The following is a 23,459-nucleotide window of genomic DNA, read 5'->3' on the forward strand; positions in this document are numbered from 1 at the left end:
AATCATGACCTGAGGCAGAGGCAGCTGCTTAACCCACTGACCCACCCAGGTACTCCCATCTCATTTTCTAGGTAGTTGCACAGCACTCTGGCATATTGTTGAATGTGATTCTTTTATGCCAGCTGATGAATTAAAAGGATGAATTAAACATGACTACGTATTTGAGATTTGAGAATCTCATGGTTTACTGACTAGAATTTATTAGGCCATACTGTAAAAGGTTTACAGATACAGCAAACAAGAATAATATTAAAAGTGTGGTTGGCAATATCTAGACATAATCATGGCTAGAACTGCAGGGAAATGTAAATACCACAGTATATACATATACTTTAGTAAATGCATAGAGGCATTGGAATGGGATGGGGGTTAAAGATCTTCAGTAATTGAACTGTCTGGCCATTTGCAAGCCTATTTTCTTTGCTTATTATGTCTCTGAATCTGTCTCTGGAAATGGTGCCTGCCTCGCTCTTCTCTGACGTGCAAGAGATCCTACCTCTAGTCTGCAAGTGATTTTATGACAGGGCAACCTGGGTAAAAAGATCTGCCTTCCTCTCTCTCTCTCTGTACTCTCCTGGGAAAGAATCACAGGAATCTGATCAGAACTATCAATTTAGAAAACTGTACATAAAAGTTGCACTTTTAAAAATAGGGCCTTGGATAGTCATAAGCAAACCATTCATTTTAATATCAATACCCAAGGGCTAGCCAGTATGCAGATAACCCAGAACTTGGTATAAATGTACTTATGATTTAGCTCTTGTGAGTTATCTATTCTTCACATTCTTGTTCACTCCTGAGGCTTATCTGCTATTTCTTATCTATAAATTGATGTTATACCTTCCCTCTTTCCTGCCTAAAATTTTTCTCATCTTGTTAGTGCTTCTACCTCTTAATTTTAATTCTTTTTCTAAATAAGATTTTTTTGGTTGTGTATTTATTTGTTTGAGAGAGAGAAAGAGAGTGCAAACGGGGGCGGGGGAACAAAGGGCGATGGAGATGGAGATAGTATCAAGCAGACGCTGCTCTAAGCCCAGAAACTAGCTCCAGCTCCCATTTCATGACCCTAAGATCACGACTTGAGCCAAAATCAAGAGTTAGATGATCAACTTACTGAGCCAACCAGGTGTCCCTCTTAGTTTTAATTCTTAAATCTAATTCTTTTATTTCTTTTTTTGTAAACCATTTAACCATTTTTAAGTGTATAGTTCAGTGGCATTAAGTACATTAATATTGTTATACTATCATCTCCATCTATCCACAGAACTCTTTTCGTCTTGCAGAACTGAAACTCCATAGCCATTAGAGAATAACTCCCCTTTCTTCCTCCTTCCTGCCACCAGCCCCTGGCAACCACCACTCTACTTTCTGTCTTTATGAATTTGACTACTGTAGTACTTCATATAAGTCGAATATACAATATTTGTCCTTTTGGATGCTAACTGGATTATTTCAGTTAGCATAATAGTAAGTCAAATTCTCAAAATTAGTTCTGAATTCCAGTTTCTTGGTTCTAATTCATTTTCACATTATAAACACATATATCCACAAGCTGAGTGTGTAATCCATGATGAACATTTAAACTTAGTTTTTGATAGAAGTATACAGAGTTCTGTAATAAACAGGTGTATGCAGTTGCATATATGTCTTGATGTACGTTTATATGTATGTGATAAATTCTTATGACTAGCGATTCTTCCCAGGCTAGATTTCTTATACAATACTTCCATTGAATTGTAGCTTCTAACAAAGTTTAGCACAGATGGTGTCAGATTGGCAGAGCCTAGGGTACTTACCTCTGTCTAGCTATAAGGAAGGCTAGAAAGGAAATAATGTTTCTTATAATGAGAAAAGGACTCGTAAGATAGGGGATTACCCAAGTATAGGAAAACCAGTCAAATGTTTGGGGTAGAGAACAGAATAAATGACCATTAGCAGTAATTTACCTGCTCTTCAGTAATGTATGCGTTGCATTTCTGTTTCTCCATATGCCAACACTAGGCTCTGAGTATTTTGCGTTTAACCACTCTGATAACACAAAAATGGTATCTAGTTGTTTTAGTTTTCATTTCTTTAATTATAATTGAGGCTAAGCATTGTTTCATGTTTTTGATTGCCCACCTACCATCTGTACTTATGTTTCTGTGAACTGTTAATTTATATGTTTATCAGTGCCCTTGATCCAGTGACTTCATAGATGACTGTGTTGTCTTAGTTATTTTCTGCTTCTATACTATTGCCAATCTATCCCTCTCCACTGATTACTTCTTTTTTGTCCCCAAATATACTGGAGTTTACCCTAGATAAAAAGGCCTTTATAGTTACTATTCTATTTCATCCTTTAATCTCTACACTTAAATAGCTTAATATGTACAGTTATATAATTTTAACTTCTACCCTTATGACCTATGCTGCTGATTCCGTTTTAGAGCATGCAAGGATGGTTCTAGATGCAGAGAATATAGGAATGAACAAAATAGACAAAAGTTCTTGCACTTAGGAAGCTTACATTTTAGAAAGGGAACGGTAAGTAAAATTCATAGTATGGCAGTTGGCCTTAAATAGGTTGTACAGGGAAGGCTTCACTGAGAAGGTGATTTGGGGGGAGAGATATAAAGGAAGGAAAAGGAGTAAGCCAGGCAGCTACCTGGGGGCAGGGACTTCAGTCAAAGAATACAAGTTCAAAGGCCCTGAGGCAGGAGCATTCTTAGTATGTTAGAAAAGGTAGAGGTTTTTGTGTTTGGAGCAGTTTGAGTGAAGAGAGAGAGAAGAATCAGGTAGGGTCAGAGAATATTAGGATATATTAGGGCTCTCCAGAGAAAGAAGAGTTGATGTTGTAGTCTTGAGTCCAAAAAATAGAAACTTGGGCAAAATTTCTGTGTTGCAGTCTGGAGGCAGAATTCCTTCTTGAGGAACTAGTGGTCTTTCGTCATAAGGCCTTCAGCTGATTAGATGGAGGCCACTCACATTATGTAGGGAAATCTGCTTTACTCTAAGTCGACTGATTATAAATGTTAATCACTTCTAAAAAATACATTTAAGCAACATTTAGATTAGCCCAAATAATTGGGCACTGTTGTATAGCCAGGTTGACACATAAAATTAACCATTACAGTAGAGGAGTTCAGATTAAGAAAAGCTTTGAACACTGTTGCAAGAACTTTAACTTTGAGTGAGATAGGAAGTCATTGTAATATTTTGAGCAAAGAAGTGCTATGATCTATTTTAAAACAGTCACTTTGGCTGCTGTGGTAAGTATAGATGATGAAGGGTTAGAGGCCAATTAAGAGGCTATAATATCCAAGCCAACAAATGATAGCACCTTAAACTGGGGTCATAACAGTGGGGGTGGCAAAAATCAGATACTCTGAAGATAGAGTGTAAAAGTTTTGATTTTTAAAAGTTGGAGTTGGGATGTGAGAGAAGAGTCAGTAATAATTCTAATTCTAATTCTAGGCCTGTGCAACCACAAGAAAGGAATTACCATTTACTGAGATTGGTAAGGCTGTGAGAGGAGCGGTTAGAGGAATGATCAGCGGTTTCATCTGGATCTCAAGTTTGAGATGTTTGTTAGACATTCAGATAAGTTGTTAAATAATCAGTTAGATATAAAATCAGGTTCAGTGGAGAGGTCTGAACTGGAGATATGAAATTGGAAATTGTCACTATGCAGTCAATATGTTTGAATTTATATTAAACCATGAAACTGGGTGATACCACCATGTCAGTAGTGTAAATATAGAGGAGGTACAAAAACGGAGCCCACAGTTTAAGGCTGGGAAAATTAGGACAAGAAGTTGGTGAAATTTATTCCCTCTATAACTCTGCAGTTCCTTTCCCTTCCTAACCTGCCCAATGAAGTAAAGCCTAACACCCCAGTAGATTGAAAAGGAATCCCGCAGAGTTCCATGTTCTCTTAGGAAGATTGCCTCTTCCTCCCTTACAAAAGTGCATCAACACTGCTAACTACTGTAGAGACCAGTTCCAGGAAGATGGCTGCAATTTAAATTGATTATCCACCCTCCCTTGTGAGACCACTGGGACTATTCCAGCATACCTTATATCTATGTTTACCTCAATCTCCACATTCAAGACTCTTAATTCCCTATATTAGTTCGTTACTGGGCTTATCTGTTGATGATGGTAATTTACACATGATAAAACTTTATTATCTGTCACTGAAAAGGTGGTAAAAACTGATAGGACTCTCCACAAGGTCAGGAATCTTGGCTCTTTCTATCTTGTTACTGTTGTATACATGGCCTTGATGACATAGCAATGAGAGTGTTACTCTTATTTTTCAAGTTTTATTTGTCAATTATGTTGTGATTTATAAAACTTTTCTAAGAGTTAATAAAATGGCTTCCTTAGGAAACTCATTTACTTTTCGTATTGCTGTTGTGGTTAACCACAGAATGTAAATTCCAGATTGGGCCACTAGGTTGATGATGATGTACCATCTCCACATGGGTTTCAGAATTGTTAATGCCCTGTGTGGCCACATCTAGTTTTGAGGGCAGCTGGGAAACATAGTTTTATTCTAGGTGGCCAGTGTACAGCAAAAATTCAGATTTTTTTATCACAGAAGGAGGGATGAATGAATATTGGAGGACAGCCTGCCATTTCTACCATTTTCTACTATCTGTCCCAAACTCTTAACTCCTCCCCATAAATCCTACCATTCTACCTTTTGGAACTCACAGTATGTTATTGGCCAAATCTGCATTCTCAGCCTTTACTCTGAATGATCCCTTTACCTTGGTAGTCTAACTTAAGTCTTGTTGTTTCCTAAGGAAATTGCTTTCCCCATGACCCCTTCAAGTAGAGGCTGTTTGCCTCCCAGGATCCCATGTGTCAAAAGGCCTTATTTCTCACTGATGTATCTAGACGATGGCTTCTTTTTCTCTTTCTCTTTATATATCTCTAGTCCCTTTAAACAAGTCCTACCAGATTAAACCATTCTCTATCCTTTTTGTAGTCAGTTGCAGATCTCTGCAGTTTTTCCTCATTCAATGAATATTTGAGCACCTAGCTGTCTTTATCCTCTACTACTATTATTGTCATTATTCTCAGTGATTTAATATCCACAAATCATTCCACTCCATTCCCTGGCCTCTTAGCTCCTTGGCTTCATATACCCACTTTTACAGTCTTTTTTTTTTTTTTTTCTTTTTAAATATTTTATTTATTTATTTGACAGAGAGAGAGAGAGAGAGAGACCAAGACCACAAGTAGGCAGAGAGGCAGGCAGAGAGAGACTGGGGGAAGCAAGCTCCCTGCCAAGCAGAGAGCCCAATGTGGGGCTTGATCCCAGGGCCCTGAGATCATGACCTGAGCTGAAGGCAGAGGCTTAACCCACCGAGCCACTCAGGCGCCCCGCACTTTCACAATCTTAACTGACCTTATCATTACCAATGTCTACTTCTCTCTCAAAATCTGATATAATTGACACATAATAAAATAAAACTTAAAACTCCAATCTGAATTTTAGTTTAGTTTTTTTTTTTTTTTAAGATTTTATTTGTTTATTTGACAGAGAGAAAGAGCACAAGCAGGGAGAGTGGCAGGCAGAGAGAGAGGGAGAAGCAGGCTCCCAGCTGAGCAAGGAGCCCAATGCGGGACTTGATCCCAGGACTCTGGGATCATGACCCGAGGTGAGGGCAGATGTTTAACCAACTGAGCCACCCAGGAGTCCCTTACATTTTTTCTTCTTAAGCCCCACAAATGTTGACCTATACTGGACCAAAAACAGCTTATCAGTGATTTTTAGGGGTAAAGGCATAGTTGCTCTCATCATTTTCTCATATAAAATTGCAGAGTAGATCAAGTTAGCTATACTGTGGAGATTTTCTTACTATTATCTCCCCACCTCAGCCACTCCCTCTCCCCAAATACTACTGACTGATCAGCCTTGATGACCGTGGCTTTGGGTGGAAAAAATGCCTCAATGCAGTTCTCAGGAAGCTTTGTACTTCCTCAAATTGGCAATGCTCTAATTCTTCTTTTCCCTTACTCTACTATCCAGTCTCATATTAGAATGCACATATCCTTCATGCAGATGATCTCAGCTAAATAGGACAGAATATCTTTCTGAGCAAGGGAGAATCTTCCCAGTGTTGGAATGCCTTGCTCTGATTCCTTGGCACCAGGTTTCTGAATAGTTGCAGATACCTTTCTTATCAAAACCATACTGCCTTTACTATTTACATGGGATTATAATTTCTTTGGTGAGGAATTATTCCTAATTATCATGGTTTTCAACAATTTGAGGTATTTTGATGTAGGATACCTCATGCCTTTGCCAAAGATCTTTTAAGTTTCTGATTGCAATTGTATATTCAGATTTTACATGTATTTTCTTATCTATTGTGTTTTCATTTCCAGAAGCACCAATTTGTCTGCCTTTATTGTTTTAAAATCCTTATAAGCTTGGTAAATTTGAATCATTGTGGAAAAAAAGCAGGATTTTGTAAGTACTTTTGCTCTTTTTCCTCCCCTATAATTAGGAGAAGTTCTGATGGAAAGGAGGAAGGAGTTTTGAGAAAGGTGCTGAAGGTGCTCCCAAAGACGAAAAAGTAAGCCCTGGAAGGTGTGCCTCAGAGAGAGCATATTCTTGCTCTGGCTACTATACATAGATTCATACTTTTGAAGAAGGACAGAAATCTCCCTAAATGAACTAACTGGAAAAGAATTGTTTCTGACCCTAGTTGCATGTTGGTTGACCATAAATCTTAAGATTTTTTCCTGTGGTTTTAACAGTCCCCACCCCCACTCAATCTAACAAATTAATGAGCAGAATAAGTGAAAAAGGTGCTTTGAAATACAGCTGTGTTTAGCACTTTGCTAATCTAAAAGTCTTCTTGGGTTTGGGAGAATGAGAAATTATCTAAGGGAGGTCCACTGAATACTTATCTGTACTCAGCAGCTCCTTTGATGTAGTTAGCAGTAATTTTCTACTGGGCAAAGAGATATTTTTTCCTTTAATTACACTTTCATTTTTTTTTTCTTTTTAAGTTAGTGATATTACTCAGAATTCTGTAACTATAAATTAGGTTTAGACAATTTAGCAATTTTCTTGTTTATATAAATAAATATATGAGTTATATATATGAGTAATTTATTTTTAAAAAAAATTTTAAAAGATTTCTTTATTTACTTGCGAGAGAGTGAGCAGAGGGAGGGGAGATAAGCAGACTTCCACTGAGTGGGGAGCCTGACCCTAGGCTCAATCCCAGGACCCTGAGATCATGATCTGAACCAAAATCAAGAATTGGCTGCAGGGGCGCCTGGGTGGCTCAGTGGGTTAAGCCTCTGCCTTCAGCTTGGGTCATGATCTCAGGGTCATGGGATCAAGTCCCACATCTTGCTCTCTGCTCAACCGGGAGCCTGCTTCCTCCTCTCTCTCTGCCTGCCTCTCTGCCTACTTGTGATTTCTGTCTGTCAAATAAATAAATAAACTTTAAAAAAAAAAAATTGCTGCTAACCAGCTGAACCCCCTGGTGCCTAAGAGTAATTTAAATAAAATTTAAAAATTTAAAAATTTAAATAAATTAAAAAATTTAAATAAATTTTATTTATTTATTTATTTTAGAGAGAGAGAGAGAGCGAGCATGTGTACATGCATGAGTGGTAGGGGAGTTTCAGAGAGGGAAGGGGCAGAGGGTAAAGGAGAGAATCTCAAGCAGATTCCCCACTGAGCTTGGAGATCCACCTGGAGCTGGATCTCAGGACCCTGAGATCATTACCTGAGCTGAAATCCAGAGTCAGATTCTGGGGCGCCTGGGTGGTTCAGTTGGTTAAGCAAATGCCTTAGGCTCAGGTCCTGATCCTGGAGTCCTGGAATCAAGTCCCACATTGGACTCCCTGCTCAGCGGAGAGTCTGCTTCTCTCTGACTCTCCCTCTTCTTGTGCTTTCTCTCGCTCTCAAATACATTAAGTCTTAAAAAAAAAAAAAAAAAAAAAGGGTGCTTAACTGACTGAACCACCAGGTGTTCCAATTTATATATATATATTTTTAAGTTTCTTATTTTCATTCCAGTATAGTTAACATACAGGGTTATGTTAATTTCAGATATACAATACAGTGATTCAGCAATTCTGTACACGGTAAGTGTACTCTTTAATCCTCATCACCAGTTTCAAACACAACCCCGCCCCTCATAATCACCAGTTTGTTCTTTATAGTTAAGAATCTGTTTCTTGGTCTGTCTCTTTTTTCCCCTTTGTTTGCTTTGTTTCTTAAGTTCCACATATGAGTTGAGATCATATGGCACCTGTCTTTCTCTGACTTACTTCACTTAGCATAATACTGTGTAGTTCCATCCATGTTGTTGCAAATGGCAAGAATTCATTCTTTTTTATGGATGATTAATACTTCATTATATGCACACATACACACATACACCGCCTCTTCTTTATCCATCTGTCAATTTACACTTGGGCTGCTTCCATAATTTGGCTATTGTAAATAATGGTACAATGAACACAGTGGTACATATTTCCTTTTGAATTAGTGTTTTTGTATTCTTTGGGTAGATATCCAGTAGGGTGTTTCTGGATTGTAGGGTAGTTCTATTTTTAATTTTTTGAGGAAATTCCATTTGATTTTTTTCTTGTGATGACAAGGTTATTTGGGGGAGTATTATTCTTTTTCTATATTTTTATTTGGCAAATTATCATTGCAATTTTTATATAACTTTTATAAGAGATTTATTACCTCTTTCTTAAATAACTCATGTATTTTTCTCATTGCTACTGTGACAACCATAACTGTTGGTCAGTGTATCTATCTCCAACAGAATATAAACCTCAGACTGATGATGTCATCATAGTCACATGTGGGCTCCAGAATTGAAGCCATTAAAACTAAGGCCTTGATCCCTTGATTAGACCTTGAGAATTTATTGCAATATACCATTCAATAGGACCAATAATGATCTGCCATTAAGGGGTTCCCAGTTTATAGAGTCTTGATTTGGCCCTAGGACAGCTTTTGGAAATTATTTACCTGCTCAGAATTTGTGGTGGTCTGTACTTGTATAATGTTCAGGCAGGCTGTAGAGGACCTCTGGAGTCCCACCCAAAGCTTCCAGTCACTCCTTGGCAGGATTAGCATGCTGACTAGTTTTCTTCTTCTTTCCATGTATTTGATGCCAACAGTATTAAAGGTGTTTTGGTGTCCTTAGAGTGCTAAAATGTTTTGTTTGCTTTTATTTTTTGTGTACATGTGTTTGTTTTTAATACAGATTTTATATTTTCCCTCAACTTTTATTTTACAGTGAATACAATCAAATTGCATTTTAAAATTTTGCTGAAAGTGGAGACATGAGACTGAAGATATCTCTTTTAAAAGAACCAAAACATATCCTTTTGATACTTATAAACCTTATTGTGATCATCTATTGTTAAAAGTTTCCTATTTTGTATTCTAGTTATAGAGTGGATTTTTTTATTCTTTTAATGGTAATTTAGCTAAATTGTTTTTGAAATATTTGAGATCATGTGCTGCAGGTAATTTTCCAAAGCAAACTATTTGCTCTAAATCTTACTTTCAAATTCTTACTGACTTTTTTTTTTACTCTGTTTAAGTACTGAGCTTAAGTGCGTAAAACACAGTTTTTGTTTAGTCTAGTAGGATCCTAAAGAGTGGCTTTTTTTTTTTAACCAAGTAACTTCTTTGCTATTGTGATTTAGTATGTTTTCACTGAGTTTTGCTCTGTTTCTTCATACTCATGGTAAAGTGGAGCTTAAGCCAGGGAAATCTGAGCAGTGAGACCTTTATTATTTCATGTGGGAAGGTCGTGATTATAAATATTTTCTCAAATGCATGACTCTATATTGTGTTAGCAGGAATACCCAATTATGTATCAGGAGGATATGACAGATCTCTCTACCTTCATCCTTAGTTATTTAGATTAGTGCTTCTGTAAGAATCAACTGTAGACTATTACAGGTCTGTGAAAGGATAAGTACAGAAATTAGAAAGTAAGAGGTAGATTCTTACAGCAATTTGACATTGTCATAACACCCAAATATAAGATCATTTTTCTAATAATTAATTTTTATTTTATCTTATACAGGTTGGAAATAGAGAAAAATGTGGTCCTTCATCAGAGATAGCAAAGCACTGTTTAGATATTTGATCAAATTTTTAAAATTTATACTATCCTGCTTATTTAACCTATTGAGTAAAATAGAATTCCTTTGATTTCTCCTTAAATCTTTTTTACTGTCTTTTCAAAGTGTTCTCTCAAGAGTTCATGCCGGGGCGCCTGGGTGGCTCAGTGGTTAAGCCGCTGCCTTCGGCTCAAGGTCATGATCTTGGGGTCCTGGGATTGAGCCCCGCATCGGGCTCTCTGCTCAGCAGGGAGCCTGCTTCCTCCTCTCTCTCTGCCTGCCTCTCTGCCTACTTGTGATCTTTGTCTGTCAAATAAATAAATAAAATCTTTAAAAAAAAAAAAAAGAGTTCATGCCATATACAGTCTTATAGATTTTGACTATGTCTGTAGTTTGCTTTTACCTTTTCAAGTTGAAGTATAACAGTTTTTTAAACTTTCTTAATCTGTCAGTCCCCTCATTTCTCCCATATTCTTAGTTGACCTGTTAGGCTGAAGATCTATCACACACATCTGTTGTGCACTTACAGCAATTTATACAAGGATAAACTTAATGTTTTTGTTTCGGAATGGTGTGCTGTTTTTGTGTATTTTCTTCCTTTCTTGGTTTTATCTAACATTCTCCCTTCCTAATGTTACGTTTTACCTAACATTATTTAGACCATAGCAATTATATTGGAACAATTTTTTCAGTAATGGTCTCGTGATATCCAGGTCCTTTTGTTTAGATTATATATTGAATATTCCAATGCTACTTTGTTATCTGTTTTTGAAGACTCTAAAGTTCTTGCTATAATTTCTCTTTTACCTTTTGGTTATTTGCTTACTCTGTCATTTTGAAATATTAAATCTTAGAACATTCCAGAATAATTATAGCACATTGTTTCTTTTTCCTTGGAGTTTATTGATTGTTCAGAAAAGCCAATAAAAAGCACTAGTGAGAAGAGGAGGAAGTAAAAGGATTATACAAAAATAGCAAGAAAACAACCCAACTAGGAACGATCTGGTAATACAGATAGCCAGATATATGAAAGAGAAAGGTTTCTCTTAAATGACAAACTGAAATGCCTTCTCTATATACACAGTTCTGCTAGGGTAAGCAGCCTGTTCTGATGGAGGAACAGAGGGCTCCTTGAGCACCTCAATTTATAGAAATCCTCCTAATAAATCAGAGGCCGAAAAAATGGGTTAAATAAAGTAGGAATTTTAGGGTTCATATCTTATCCAGTGCTATGCATCATGTAGGTGCAGTAAATTATAATTGAATTGTTTCCTGGGTTTAATGTCAAAAAGTTTGGTAAGATTTTATTTTGGCAGGTAGGCTGTAGGTTTTTTTCTAGGTAAATTGTTATTATAATATGTAATTTAAGCAGGTATTTTCCTGTTAGATTTTGGTCTTCTTTTAACACTTGATTTTTTTAACTTATCAAAATAATACATATTTCTTCTAATATGATATAGATCTCTATAGATTTGAAAATTACAATTCATTATTCTCACCTGTCCCCCAGCAGTTTAGTGTATATCCTTTCTTACCTTTTGATCTTTAAATGTCTTTGTGTATCTTCTGGCCTTATTTATGGAATCTTTTGTAACAAAATTTAAAATTTTTCATGTCAGATCTTTCCTTTTTTCCTCTTTTGGCATGTGGATTCTTGCTTTCCATTCTTCTTGCAATTGTCTTGATAGATGCAAGTCATGAAATGAAAATGTATTTAGAAACTTGAAACATTTTACTCTATCTTATCTTTTTCCTATAATCTGCATCTGCAAATTATTTTATTATGATTTAAGGTTTTTGTGTGTCTCCTTAACATGGTGATACATCAAGAATTAGTAAGCTGTGTGGGCTGGACTACGGCTGAAGAACTGTATTCATGTAGTGATGATCACCAGATAGTGAAGTGGAACTTGTTAACCAGTGAAACAAGTCAAATAGTAAAGCTTCCTGATGATATTTACCCAATAGATCTTCACTGGTTTCCAAAAAGTTTAGGCATAAAGAAACAAACTCAAGCAGAAAGCTTTGTCCTCACAAGTTCTGATGGTAAGTTTTTAATAAATGTTGTATGCTTATCTTTGTATTTAAAAGAACATATTAGTAGTGTGACTTACACTTTTAGTTGTTTTACAGAGCTGATATTTGTAGATCTGCATACCTCTGTCTACACATTTAATCCATATTCTTTGTAGTCATTTGTTTGTGTATAGGCTATAAAACTGTCGTCATGGGAGAAAGTAAAGCTGGTATATCATGGGATTTGATCTGAGCTTTCAGCTTTACTTTTTCTGTGATCTCACTGAAAATAGTTGTTAAGCTGTTATCAGTTTTGGTTTTGAATTTAACTTTATAATATAACCACACTAAAAAAATATGGACACACACAAAAAATATGGGCACAATGCAACATTTAATAAGCTATTTAATATTATCTTTCTTTTCTTTTTAAAAAAATTTTTATTTATTTATTTGAAAGAGAGAGTGAGAGATCATGAGCAGAGGGGGAAGGGTAGTGGGAGAAGCAGACTCCACGGTGAGCAGGGAGCCCAATGTGGGACTCAATCCCAAGACCCCAGGATCACAACCTAAGCCCAAGGCAAACGCTTAAGCAACTTAGCCACCCAGTCGCCCCTAATATTGTGTTTATTTTCTGTTACATGTTAGTTTCCACTCAACAGAGTTGGAGTTTTGTTTAATTTGACTGTAGCTTTATTACTGGTGAGTAAAAAGCACGATTTTTCTACTTACTGAGGAAATGTTTTTATTTTCATTGAAATAACTTGAACTGCTTTTGTCTGTATTACACTTTACCTACTTTGTCAATTTAAAATACATTCATCAAAAGTAATGGAAACTTATTTGACTAACTTATGCACAGATGGAGTTTTTTGGTTCACCTAACTCTAGGGGTGGATCTTCAAGCACAGCTGCAATTAGGCCCCTGTTCTCATCATCTCTTAGATGGGTTCTCCCTACAAGGTGAGCATGATGGCAGCCAGTAGCTCAAGGCCCATCCATAGAGAAGAAGTGTCAGCAGAGAGTGCTTCCTCAGTATCTCTTGCAGACAAGTTGCAGGAGAATCCTGAGGAAACTTATGTCCTGTGCTAATGAAAGAATCACTGTAGTCATGGGAATAGGACACTGATTGACTGAACACAACTGGCCTCAGGCTACTATGGAAAAGTAAAGAGAAAGAGAAGAGGGCTTTTGTAACAAGAATAGGGAAGGGATGTTATGACAAAGTATCAAATCAGATTTCACTTCTTTTACAGACAGAATTTAGGATTTTTTTTTTTAACCTTATTTTCTGTATCTTGATTAAATGAGATGTTGTGTGAAAGTAATTGGACTTAGAAGATTGACTCTGAACCACTGCTAGAATTTGGCTTACCTCAGATATTAAAATGAAGGGTTGACTTAAAAAAAAAAAATTTAATTTTGATATAATTTCACATTTGCAGAAAGGTTGTAAGAATTGTAGAAAAAACTCCTGCGTATCCTTTATCCAAATTCATTTCCTGTTAACATTTTGTCCCATATATTTTATCATTGGCTTTCTCCCTCTCTCTCCCCCACTTCACTATACATATACACGCACATACACAGACACACATACTTTTTTTCCCCTAAGTATTTAAGGATCATTTTATAGACATGCAACATGCCCCTTTTACCATAAAATACTTCAGTGCACTTCTCGAGGGTGAGGATTTTCTGTTACATAATCACAGTACATTGGTCAAAATCAGGAAATTTAACATTGATGTTAAATTGAATATACAGTTAATATTCAAATTTTAACAAGGGCCCTAATAACATCTTTTATAGAAATTTGTTTTTTTCTGGTACAGAATAACACACTGCTTTTGTCATATCTCTCTAACCTCCTTTAATATAGTTTCCTCAGTCTTTCTTTTATGATCTTAATAGGTTTGAAGAATACAGATCTGTTTTTTCTTTATAGAATGTCCCTCAATTTGTGTTTGTATGATATTTTCTTATAATTAGATTCAGTGTACACAGTTTTTAGCAGCAGTAGTTAGGGCATCAGATTGCAATGTTCACGATGCTGGTTTGATCCATTATTGGTGATGTTAACTTTGATTACTTTTTTTTTTTTTTAACTTTGATTACTTTGAAAGCTTGTATTCACTAAAGTAATCCACTGTGAAGTTACTATTTTTACCTTTTAATAAATAATTTGTGAACAGATACTTTCAGGCTATGTAAAAATATTCTCTTCCTCATTAAAATTCCACCTACTATTTTAGCATCTATTGTTGATATTCGGCTGAATCATTTATTATTCACATGGTTGCCAAATGGTGATTTTTTTTAATTCCATAATTCCTTCCATATTGATTAGTTGGTATTCTGCTGCATGGAAAAGCCCGTCTTTTCCTACCCATTTATTTGTTTACTTACGTCAGATTAGACTCATAGGTTCTTTATTTTATTTCTGTAATTTTTTTATTTTGTTGTGAAAATTGTCCCAGCTTTGTCTAGTGGAGTCCCATTAAGCCAGCTTCTATGAATTTTTGGGGGTGGGTGGGTGGGATAATGTTTCCTCATCATTTTTTGAGCACTGCTTTGCTGGCACAAGATGTTTCAGTCTTATCTTGCGCTTTCCCAATCCAGCCCCCCAAATTATCCATTTCTCCAAGGACATCTCTTCTTTTCTTGGTGCTTTCTGGTATTTTAAAAACAATATGAGAATGCTAGCAAGCTCATTTCAATGAGGTGTGTTTGCTTCAAGGTCCTTTCAGAGAGCTAAGAAATGGAATATAAATGTATATTAAAGATTTTCTCTTTCTCCTGTCCTTCCCTTTGTTTTCTTTTCTTTCCTTTTCTTTCTTCCACTTCTCCTTCCTTCCTTTCCATACTAAAAATCATGAGTTCATTCTGATGCCACCAATTCAACATCACAGTTGGTTCATTCCAGTCTTTCTTTTTTCCATATTTGGAAACAGTGAGTGAGCCTGGCTCCTATTATTCTCAAATATATTTGCTCACTTGCTCAATTCTGCAGTACAAAGTAAGTTGTTTCAGAATGACTTATCTATACTACTGCAAAAAACTAGAGTTTAATATTTGTTTACTTTTGTTTTGATCTTTATACTGAATATATGGAGTTAAAGTCCTGTGTTCAATAGTTACTTGCATTTCCCCTTCCTTAACTGTTATGTTATTCACAGTTAAATGTGTTATTTGTGTTTTCTACTTAAGGTTTCCATTGTCTCCCATCCTTGTTGATTTATCTTCTGAATATGTAAAATAGTAACATGACAAAACTATATTAAAGACAAAATTATATTGAAAACCATAGACAAAATACAAAGACAAAACTATATTTAAAAAGCATACTCAGGGGCGCCTGGCTGGCTCAGATGGTTAAGTATCTGCCTTAGGCTCAGATCCTGATCCCAAGGTTCTGGGATCGAGCCCCACACTGGGCTCACAGCTCAGCAGGGAGTCTGCTTCTCCCTCAGCCTCTGCCTGTCTCCACTGCTCATGCTCTCTTTCTCTCTGGGTCTCTCTTTCTCAAATGAATAAATAAAATCTTTAAAAAAAAAAAAAAGCATACTCAGAGCAATGTCACTATTCCTACCCACCCAATCCTATACACCTTATTTCTGTTTACTCCCTGTAGATAAACAATCTCTTTGGTTCTGGTTTATCCTTCCTGTGTTTCTTTTGGCAAAGTAAACAGATACATGCATATTTTCTCATTTCACCTTTTGTATTACACAGAGGGTGATATACCATATATTTTATTTGCATTTTCCTTTTTAAACTCAGTAGTATATAAAAATTAACTTTCTATCTGACGAATATGGACAATAAACATAATTAATCTTGATAATTTTTGTTGTCTGAGTGTCTCTCTGAATTAAGATCATTTAATTACACTCAACTAAAAAATATTTGCTTGAGTCTCTATTTCAAATTGGTTTTAGATAAAATACTTTCCTTGAGGGAAAATATTTTAATGTAAAAATGTAACTTAAAAGATAAATTTGTGAGATTTATATAAATCTATAAGTATAAATATATTATGACTCTTCAGAGGAAACTATAATGTTCAATATTATTTTTAGGTTCACTCTATTAATAAAACAAATAACATTACATGTCACAGCTAGATGTGGGAAATGTGAGAACCAAAGCAGAATAGTTGAATATTTTCTTTTAAGGTAGGATGAGGAGTATCGGGGCTTGTAAAAGAGGGAAAAGTGTGATAGATTGAAGAAAAGAAATGGAAGGATAAGATAGAAAAAGCATCCATAAATGAAAAAGAAATGTTCAACAAAGAAGAAAGTAGCTGTCAATGGGAGGTAGTCAAGGGCTTTTCTGTCAGATAAACATTTGAAGTTATTTTATGTATCAGAGCTATATTATTTGTTAACCCAATACTTAATACTACTCTGGTTAAAAAAATATGTAACATGTGATCTGCCCCGTTAACAAGTTTTTAAATATACAGTGTGGTATTGTTAACTATAAGCACAATATTTGTACAGCAGATCTCTAGGACTTTTTCATTTTGTATGATGTTAACCCAATTAAAAAATTTTTTTTTCTTCAAAATTTAATTTACTGCCCAGGAGTTTCTTTTTTCTAGTTGCCACCAACTTTCTCCTCTTGATTTTTCTCCCCCAGTGTTGGCAGAGAAAGGTTGCAGTTTTGGAGTTCTTCTTTCTCTTCCAGTGTTTTTTCATCATACCCCCTCCCTCTCCTGTGTAGTGGTAACATTCCAAAAGAGATCCCTGAGATCTGGTGGTAGGTCCTTAAATATATAAGGCAGACTTTTGCCAAGTGTTTTGTCTTACCAATAATTCTCTCCAACATTACTGCTTTTTGAATATTTCATGCAGCTGTACACTACTTTTTAGAAAAGATATTTGACAATGTATTAAAAGATTTACATTTAAAAAATAATTGAATTATGTAAAATGCATTACGGGATTTCTGGTATATAATCTTCTGTAAAACTGTTAAATACTCCTTAAATTATATTTACTAAAAGATGATTTTTTAAATACATTGCATTAGATAGCTTAAAATAGTTCTTTTATTTTCTTAATATGTCTATTTTAAAATCCCACTTTAAAAAGAATTTGTGTGTTCATTTCTTTTATCATAAGTTGGTAGTTGGTTATAGATCTCTGGCTTTTTGCAACCATCTGCCAAATCATTTCTGCTATTAAGCAGTCTGCAAAAGTGCTCGTGTGTCCTTTTTCCTAACACCCTATTCTAGGTTCTTTCATGTTTCCACGGACATCTGCTAAGGCATTTCTAACTTTAAGAAATGTGTTTTATATAATTTTAATGTTTCCTCTGTTCTTTTCCTCTTTTATAACATATCCCTCTTTTTAAAAAGTCTTTTTTTTTTTTAAATGAGCAAAAGGTTAATTTTTCACCTTAGGAATTAAATATCCACATCTGCTTTTTTGTTCAATAAATTAATAATTAATATAACCATATTGACTATATTCTCTTCTCTACCCCAGCCATAGCAAATAATTAGAAATAAATTGATCTGCATTTGGGTCTTGCATTTTGAAAAGATTATAGAAAATTTGGAGAGAAGAAAGAAAATAGTTAAATGGATAATTATGGGCTTAAAAATATTTGTGATGTGGGGGCACCTGACTGGCTCAGTCAGTAGAGCTTGTGACTATTGATCTCAGGGTGCTGGGTTCAAGCTCCGCATTGGCTGTGGATCCTACTTAAAAATTGTTTTTTTTTTTAAATAAAAAAATAAAAATATTTTATATATATATATATATAGTTTTATATTTTTGGTTTATTATGGGTGTGCTATTCTTATAATCTCTAATCAGACAAAATACAAAGGCCAAAGATTTATTGAGTACCAAATCTATGCAAAGAGCTGACCCTAGTTTGTCCCAGTATATATCTTTCTATGTGAGGTCATAGGAAGCAAGAATAATTTTAGCACTTGTCAGAAAATCAGTATTAGGTATTTTAGGATAAGAAATATCAATAATCTAAATACATAAAATTTCTCAAATACAGAATAGATTGAAAGGAAATGTCTGGATCCTTCATTTCTGGTTTGAGAGATATTTGGTTAATCTCTTTGGTGATGGATTCATGCATTAGATGCAACAGTTTATATGCAATATATATTGTGATATATAATATGCAATATAATATATATCATAATATATTATATATGCAATTATATGTAATTATGTTTATTACATGGATATTCTGTGTTAGGCAATGTGCTAACATTTAGTGAGAACAGATCTCAATAAAGTAAACAATGACCACAGGATTAGCTTTCCACTTACTGTATATCATCTTTACAGTTTCCTCTTGAGATTTTTTCCCCCTTACCTTTTCTCTGTAAAGCAACTGATTAAAAAAAGCATATCCCAGTTAATTTCAAGTTAGTTTAATGAAGAGAATTATAACAGTTGAATTTAAAGTAATTTTATTACATTCAAAAATGACCTAGCAATAAATAAAAAGTTAAAAGGCAAGGTATGGGGAAAAATAGTTGCTGCTGGTGGGTAGTTAGATGAAGGAAAAGGGTAGCTTTTTTTAGGCCTAAAAAATGAATGGTGAGAAAAGAAAGCTATTAGATGGAATGAGAAAAAAAAAAAAAGAATGTCAGCGTAGTCTTTTATTTCTTTTCTTTTTTTTTTTTTTTTTCAAGTTAGGAGATGGTTACCTAGTTGGTCAAATTTAACAAGTGCTGATTATGTAAAAGCACTACTGCAAATAAAAATATGTAAGACGTGGCCCCCTGCCCTTAAAGAGATCATAGCCCAGTAAAAAAATGCTGTAACAGAGCTGCAAATAATGCTCACAGTGTAAAAAAGACGGAATTACTTTGTTGGTAAGAAGGGGTAGATGGTTAGTGAAGTAACCACAGGGTGCTAGGTGTTAAATGTTTCAAAGCCATCTGTATTAGAGTTTCCCAGAGAAATGTCTTAAAGCCATCTCAAGCATCTGACTTAGATATATAGATATATAGTTATTTATTTTAAGATTTTATTCATTTATTTGAGAGAGAGAGCATGAGCAGAGAGAGGCAAAGCCAGAAGCATATGCCCCCACACTGAGCAGAGAGCCCATCATGGGCCTTGATCGAAGGACCCCGGAATCATCACCTGAGACGGAGGCAAACACTTAACCTACTGAGCCACCGAGGTGCCCCTGACTTAGATATATTTTTAGTAAATTGTTAATATTATGACAGTCTGGAAAAGCCTTCAGTTAAAAGTGTATTCAAAATAAATTCTATGACGCGAAAATTTGATTAGCCACATGGATTTTTTTTACTGTAAGATAGATGACTGATGATAGATTGATTTGTGGGAAATTTCTAATTTTACTGTACTTAATTATTATGAGCTATGTATTACTAGATTTTATGATTATTCAAACCCACATTATTTCATGATCTTCTCTCAGCTTTTTTAAAAAAAAGATATTTATTTATTTATCAGCAAGAGAGAGCACAAGCAGGGGGAGTAGCAGGCAGAGGGAGAAGCAGGCTCCCCGCTGAGCAGGGAGCCCCATGCGGGGTTCATTCGGAAGATTCTGAGATCATGACCCAAGTTGAAGGCACTGATGGAGCCACGTGGGCACCCCTTTTTCTCAGCTTTCTGTAATACTTTATTCTTTGCACCGTTGATTTGTCCCCTTGATATTTCTTAGGTACTTTAAAGTTGTAAGTTTAAAAAGTTGTGCTTTTTACCTATATATGTGTGAACTTTTTGAGAATAGCAATCTGGTAGCCTGCTCCTTTCTGTCTAGCTAGTGCCTGGCACAGTGTAAAATCGTATGAGGCAAGTATTTTAAAATTTGGAATTATCGATTGTTAAATTAAGTAAACAACAAGGCCATTAAACAGAGGTGGCTCCATGCTTTTGGCCAGCATGAGCAAACCAAAATCTGTCTGTAAACACGTCAAGGTTTTGAAATTAAAACCTAAGGATAACCAGTCACAAACAGCCAACTAAGCCATAGGCTATAGCCAATCAATAATTTCCTCACTTTGTTTCTACCTTTGCTCTATAAAAGTCTCTGCCTCAGCTCCTGCTGGTGAAACATACTTTACCACTTTTGGTTTAGTGCAACCCATTTGGAAGATTTTTGCTCAAACTCTTAAAATTTTTTGTCAGACCTCAGTTTATTTATTTATTTATTTTAATTTTTTATCTTAGAGAGAGAAGAGGGGAGGAGCAGAGGGAAGGAGAAAAAAATATATGTATATTTTATTTTTTATATGTTTTTTAATGAGAGAGCTGGGAAGGAGAGGAAGAGAGAGAGAATCTTAACAGACTCCATGCCCAACATGGAGCCGGATCTTACTGCCCTGAGATCATGACCTGAGCTGAAAACAAGAGTCAGATACTTAACAGACTGAGCCACACCAGTGCCCCTGCTTCAGTTTATTTTTTAATAAACTGTCCTGGTTTTTTGACTGTCCTGGTTCCTGTCTTCTATACCTTTTCAAGCTTTTCTATAGCCTGCAAAAAGTAAAAAAAAAAAAAAAAAAAGTAAGGCCACAAAACTCTGCTTAATTAGAAGGTTTTCTTGACATTTCTTTTGGCCCCCTTTGACCATATCCCAGTGGAGTTCTATTGTCCCTCTCATCTATCATAGCATCGTATAATACTTCTTTTATATCACTTGTTTCAGTGTTTTATAATTTTGTTTTTGTGCCTATTTTCCAATAGATTTGTTTTTTCTTTGGGAGCAGGAACAATTATTTGAGTAGGAATATTATTTGTCCTTATGTCTCCAGTGCCTAGCACTGTGCTAACTAGTCTAGGAGAAGGTACCTGTTTAAGAGATATTTATTGATTGAGTAAATTCAAATAGATTTCTCAAGTTTAATTTCTTTTAGGTAAATTTCATCTGATTTCTAAGTTAGGAAGAGTGGAAAAAAGTGTAGAAGCTCACTGTGGAGCAGTTCTTGCAGGAAGATGGAATTATGAAGGAACAGCATTAGTTACAGGTACGTTGTCTGCAAAAATGATGTTATAAATGATGTTTAAAGAAAAATTTTCACAGAATCAGGATATTTTCTTTAGTAATAGTGTTTTTCATTGTCCAAGAGCAAATAATTGGCACAGCAGGCTTCTAGAAATGTTATGATTCAGAATGTCATTTTATTAGATTTCATATATGACTTACAGACAATATTTTTATCAAGGATTTTGAAATGGTCACTTATGGGGTAAATAAAAGTTGTAATTCTTTAACATGTTAAAATTCAAAATATTTAATTGAACTTTACCCCCATTCTTTCACTCTCCCATTTCCTGCCCTATTCTCATAAGCATTCTCATCTTCATCTATGCTATTAGCTAGCTAATGATGTCTAAAAATTACCCCAAAAGGTAATGGCTTAAGATAATAAACATGTATTATCTTATAGTTTCTGTAAATCAGGGAACAATTTAATTTAGCTGGGTGGTTCTGTCTCAGACTCAAGACTGAGTTGGATAGGGCTGCAGTTGTGTGAAGACTTGACTTGATTGGGGTTGGAGGTTCTGCTTCCAAGATGGCTCACTCATATGCTCTTGGCAAGAGATCTTAGTTCTCTTCTCCTTAGCAGGAGGCCTTGGTTCTTAAAAGGGCTTCTCCATAGGGCTGCTTGAATGGTCTAACAACATAATTGCAGGCTTCTTCATAAGGGAGTGATCTGAGAGAGAAAAATGATAGGTATAATATATTTTATGACTCACCCTTGAAAGTCATACTCCATCATTTCTACCATATCCTATTAGAAGCAAGTCACTAAATGTAGCCCAAAGAAGAGAAATTAAGTTCCACCTATCAAAAGGAGGAATAACAAAAAGTTTTCGGATATGTAATCAAACCACCAACCTATCCTCTGGACTTTCTGTAGGGCTTTGTTCAGTGCATTGTTTCCTCTCCTGCCTATTTTTTTAACTTGTCCTTTTCCAGTGGTTTCTTTTTCAGCATATAAATATGTCCAGATGTCATCCATCTTGAAAATTGAGAAGAAATGGAATAAAAATTCTGCCTTTAACAAATGATTCTCTCTAGAGAATTTTCTTTCTTTCTTCTTTTAAGCAAGTTGTTCAAAAGAAAAGTCTACTACATCACTCAATTCAGTCCCCAGCTCACTGAAATTTGCCTGTAACTCTTCTTATTGCAATGAAAGCACTTTTCTTTGAATTCTAGGATGAAGATTTCAGTGAAAGTGAAAGCATTAGTTGAATAATATACTGACAAATCTCCTAAGATTAAAGGAAAAAATAAAACTTTTTGACATGGAAGTTAGGAGAATCTGATAAAATTTTTTCAAAGTAATTTCAATTTAAATTTTATAGTTATGAAACACTGTTATTTAATGAATAAATTGTGTCTGAATTTTAAATATGTATTAATGTAGATATATTGATTTTTCTATGCAAACTTAATGTTTAAATTTATTTCCTATAGATAAAAATATCAATTATTTTTCTCTTTATAGTTGGAGAAGATGGACAAATAAAAATCTGGTCAAAGACTGGGATGCTGAGATCAACTTTAGCTCAGCAAGGTATGTATATTAATCAATTAAGATATATTAATAGTTCCTTTTAAAGACCATTATAGTTCCTAAGACTGATTTAGGTAAGTTTCAAAGCCTGAAATCTCTTATTATTATTATTTTTTTAAGATTTTATTTATTTATTTGAGAGTGAGTGAGAGAATGCACATGAGTGGGGAGGGGTGTGCCGGGGGAAGAGAGATTCTCAAGCAGATTCCACTGAGTGGGGAACTCAACGCATGACTTGATCTCATGTCCCGGAGATCATGACCTAAGCTGAAATCAAGAGTTGAATGCTTAACCAACTGAGGCACCCAGCACCCTGAAGTCTCTTATTTCTTTTTCTTTTTCTTTTTTTAAGATTTTATTTATTTATTTGACAGAAAGAGACATAGCGAAAGAGGGAATGCAAGCAGGATAAGTGGGAGTGGGAGAGGGAGAAGCAGAGTTCCACCAAGTAGGGAGCCCAGTGCGGGACTGGAGCCCAGGACACTGGGATCGTGACCTGAGCCAAATGCAGACTCTTAACAACTGAGCCACTCAGGCGCACCTCTCATTTCTATTTATACTTTTTCTTCTTACTTTCCATGTTGCCTGATAAACCATGGTAACTGTATTATTTGAGCCAAGAAATATAAGAAACACTCAAGGCCTTTTTCTTTTTTAGTGAGTCTGTATAAATGCAGTTAAAGGCTGATGATTTTTTTTTAAATAATTCTGAATCCTTATGAGCATATACTATTTGGAATAGGATTGACTGTCTAGTTAAGTAAATAATAGTATTAGAAATATT

The 23,459-nt window shown here is 35.2% G+C and overlaps 1 protein-coding gene across 8 annotated transcripts in view; it reads left to right on the forward strand.

The window, feature by feature from the left end:
• Positions 1 to 23,459, forward strand: part of IFT80 (intraflagellar transport 80) — a 108,077-nt gene continuing 84,618 nt past the window's right edge. For 2 of the 8 annotated variants that reach the window (XM_032342760.1, XM_032342815.1), the window contains exons 1-6: positions 5 to 49; positions 6,385 to 6,469; positions 9,279 to 9,361; positions 11,941 to 12,162; positions 21,008 to 21,118; positions 22,607 to 22,675. In XM_032342760.1, coding sequence (XP_032198651.1) covers positions 9,325 to 9,361; positions 11,941 to 12,162; positions 21,008 to 21,118; positions 22,607 to 22,675 — 439 coding nt within the window. In that variant the 5' untranslated portion in view covers positions 5 to 49; positions 6,385 to 6,469; positions 9,279 to 9,324. Of the gene's footprint in view, positions 50 to 2,103; positions 3,500 to 6,384; positions 6,470 to 6,506; positions 6,576 to 8,071; positions 8,107 to 9,278; positions 9,362 to 11,940; positions 12,163 to 21,007; positions 21,119 to 22,606; positions 22,676 to 23,459 lie in introns of those variants that run through there. The other 6 variants (XM_032342771.1, XM_032342790.1, XM_032342801.1 and 3 more) reach the window with 6 other exon arrangements.

The sequence above is a fragment of the Mustela erminea genome, chromosome 1 (genome assembly GCF_009829155.1).
Source record: "Mustela erminea isolate mMusErm1 chromosome 1, mMusErm1.Pri, whole genome shotgun sequence".
NCBI classification, from domain to species: domain Eukaryota; kingdom Metazoa; phylum Chordata; class Mammalia; order Carnivora; family Mustelidae; genus Mustela; species Mustela erminea.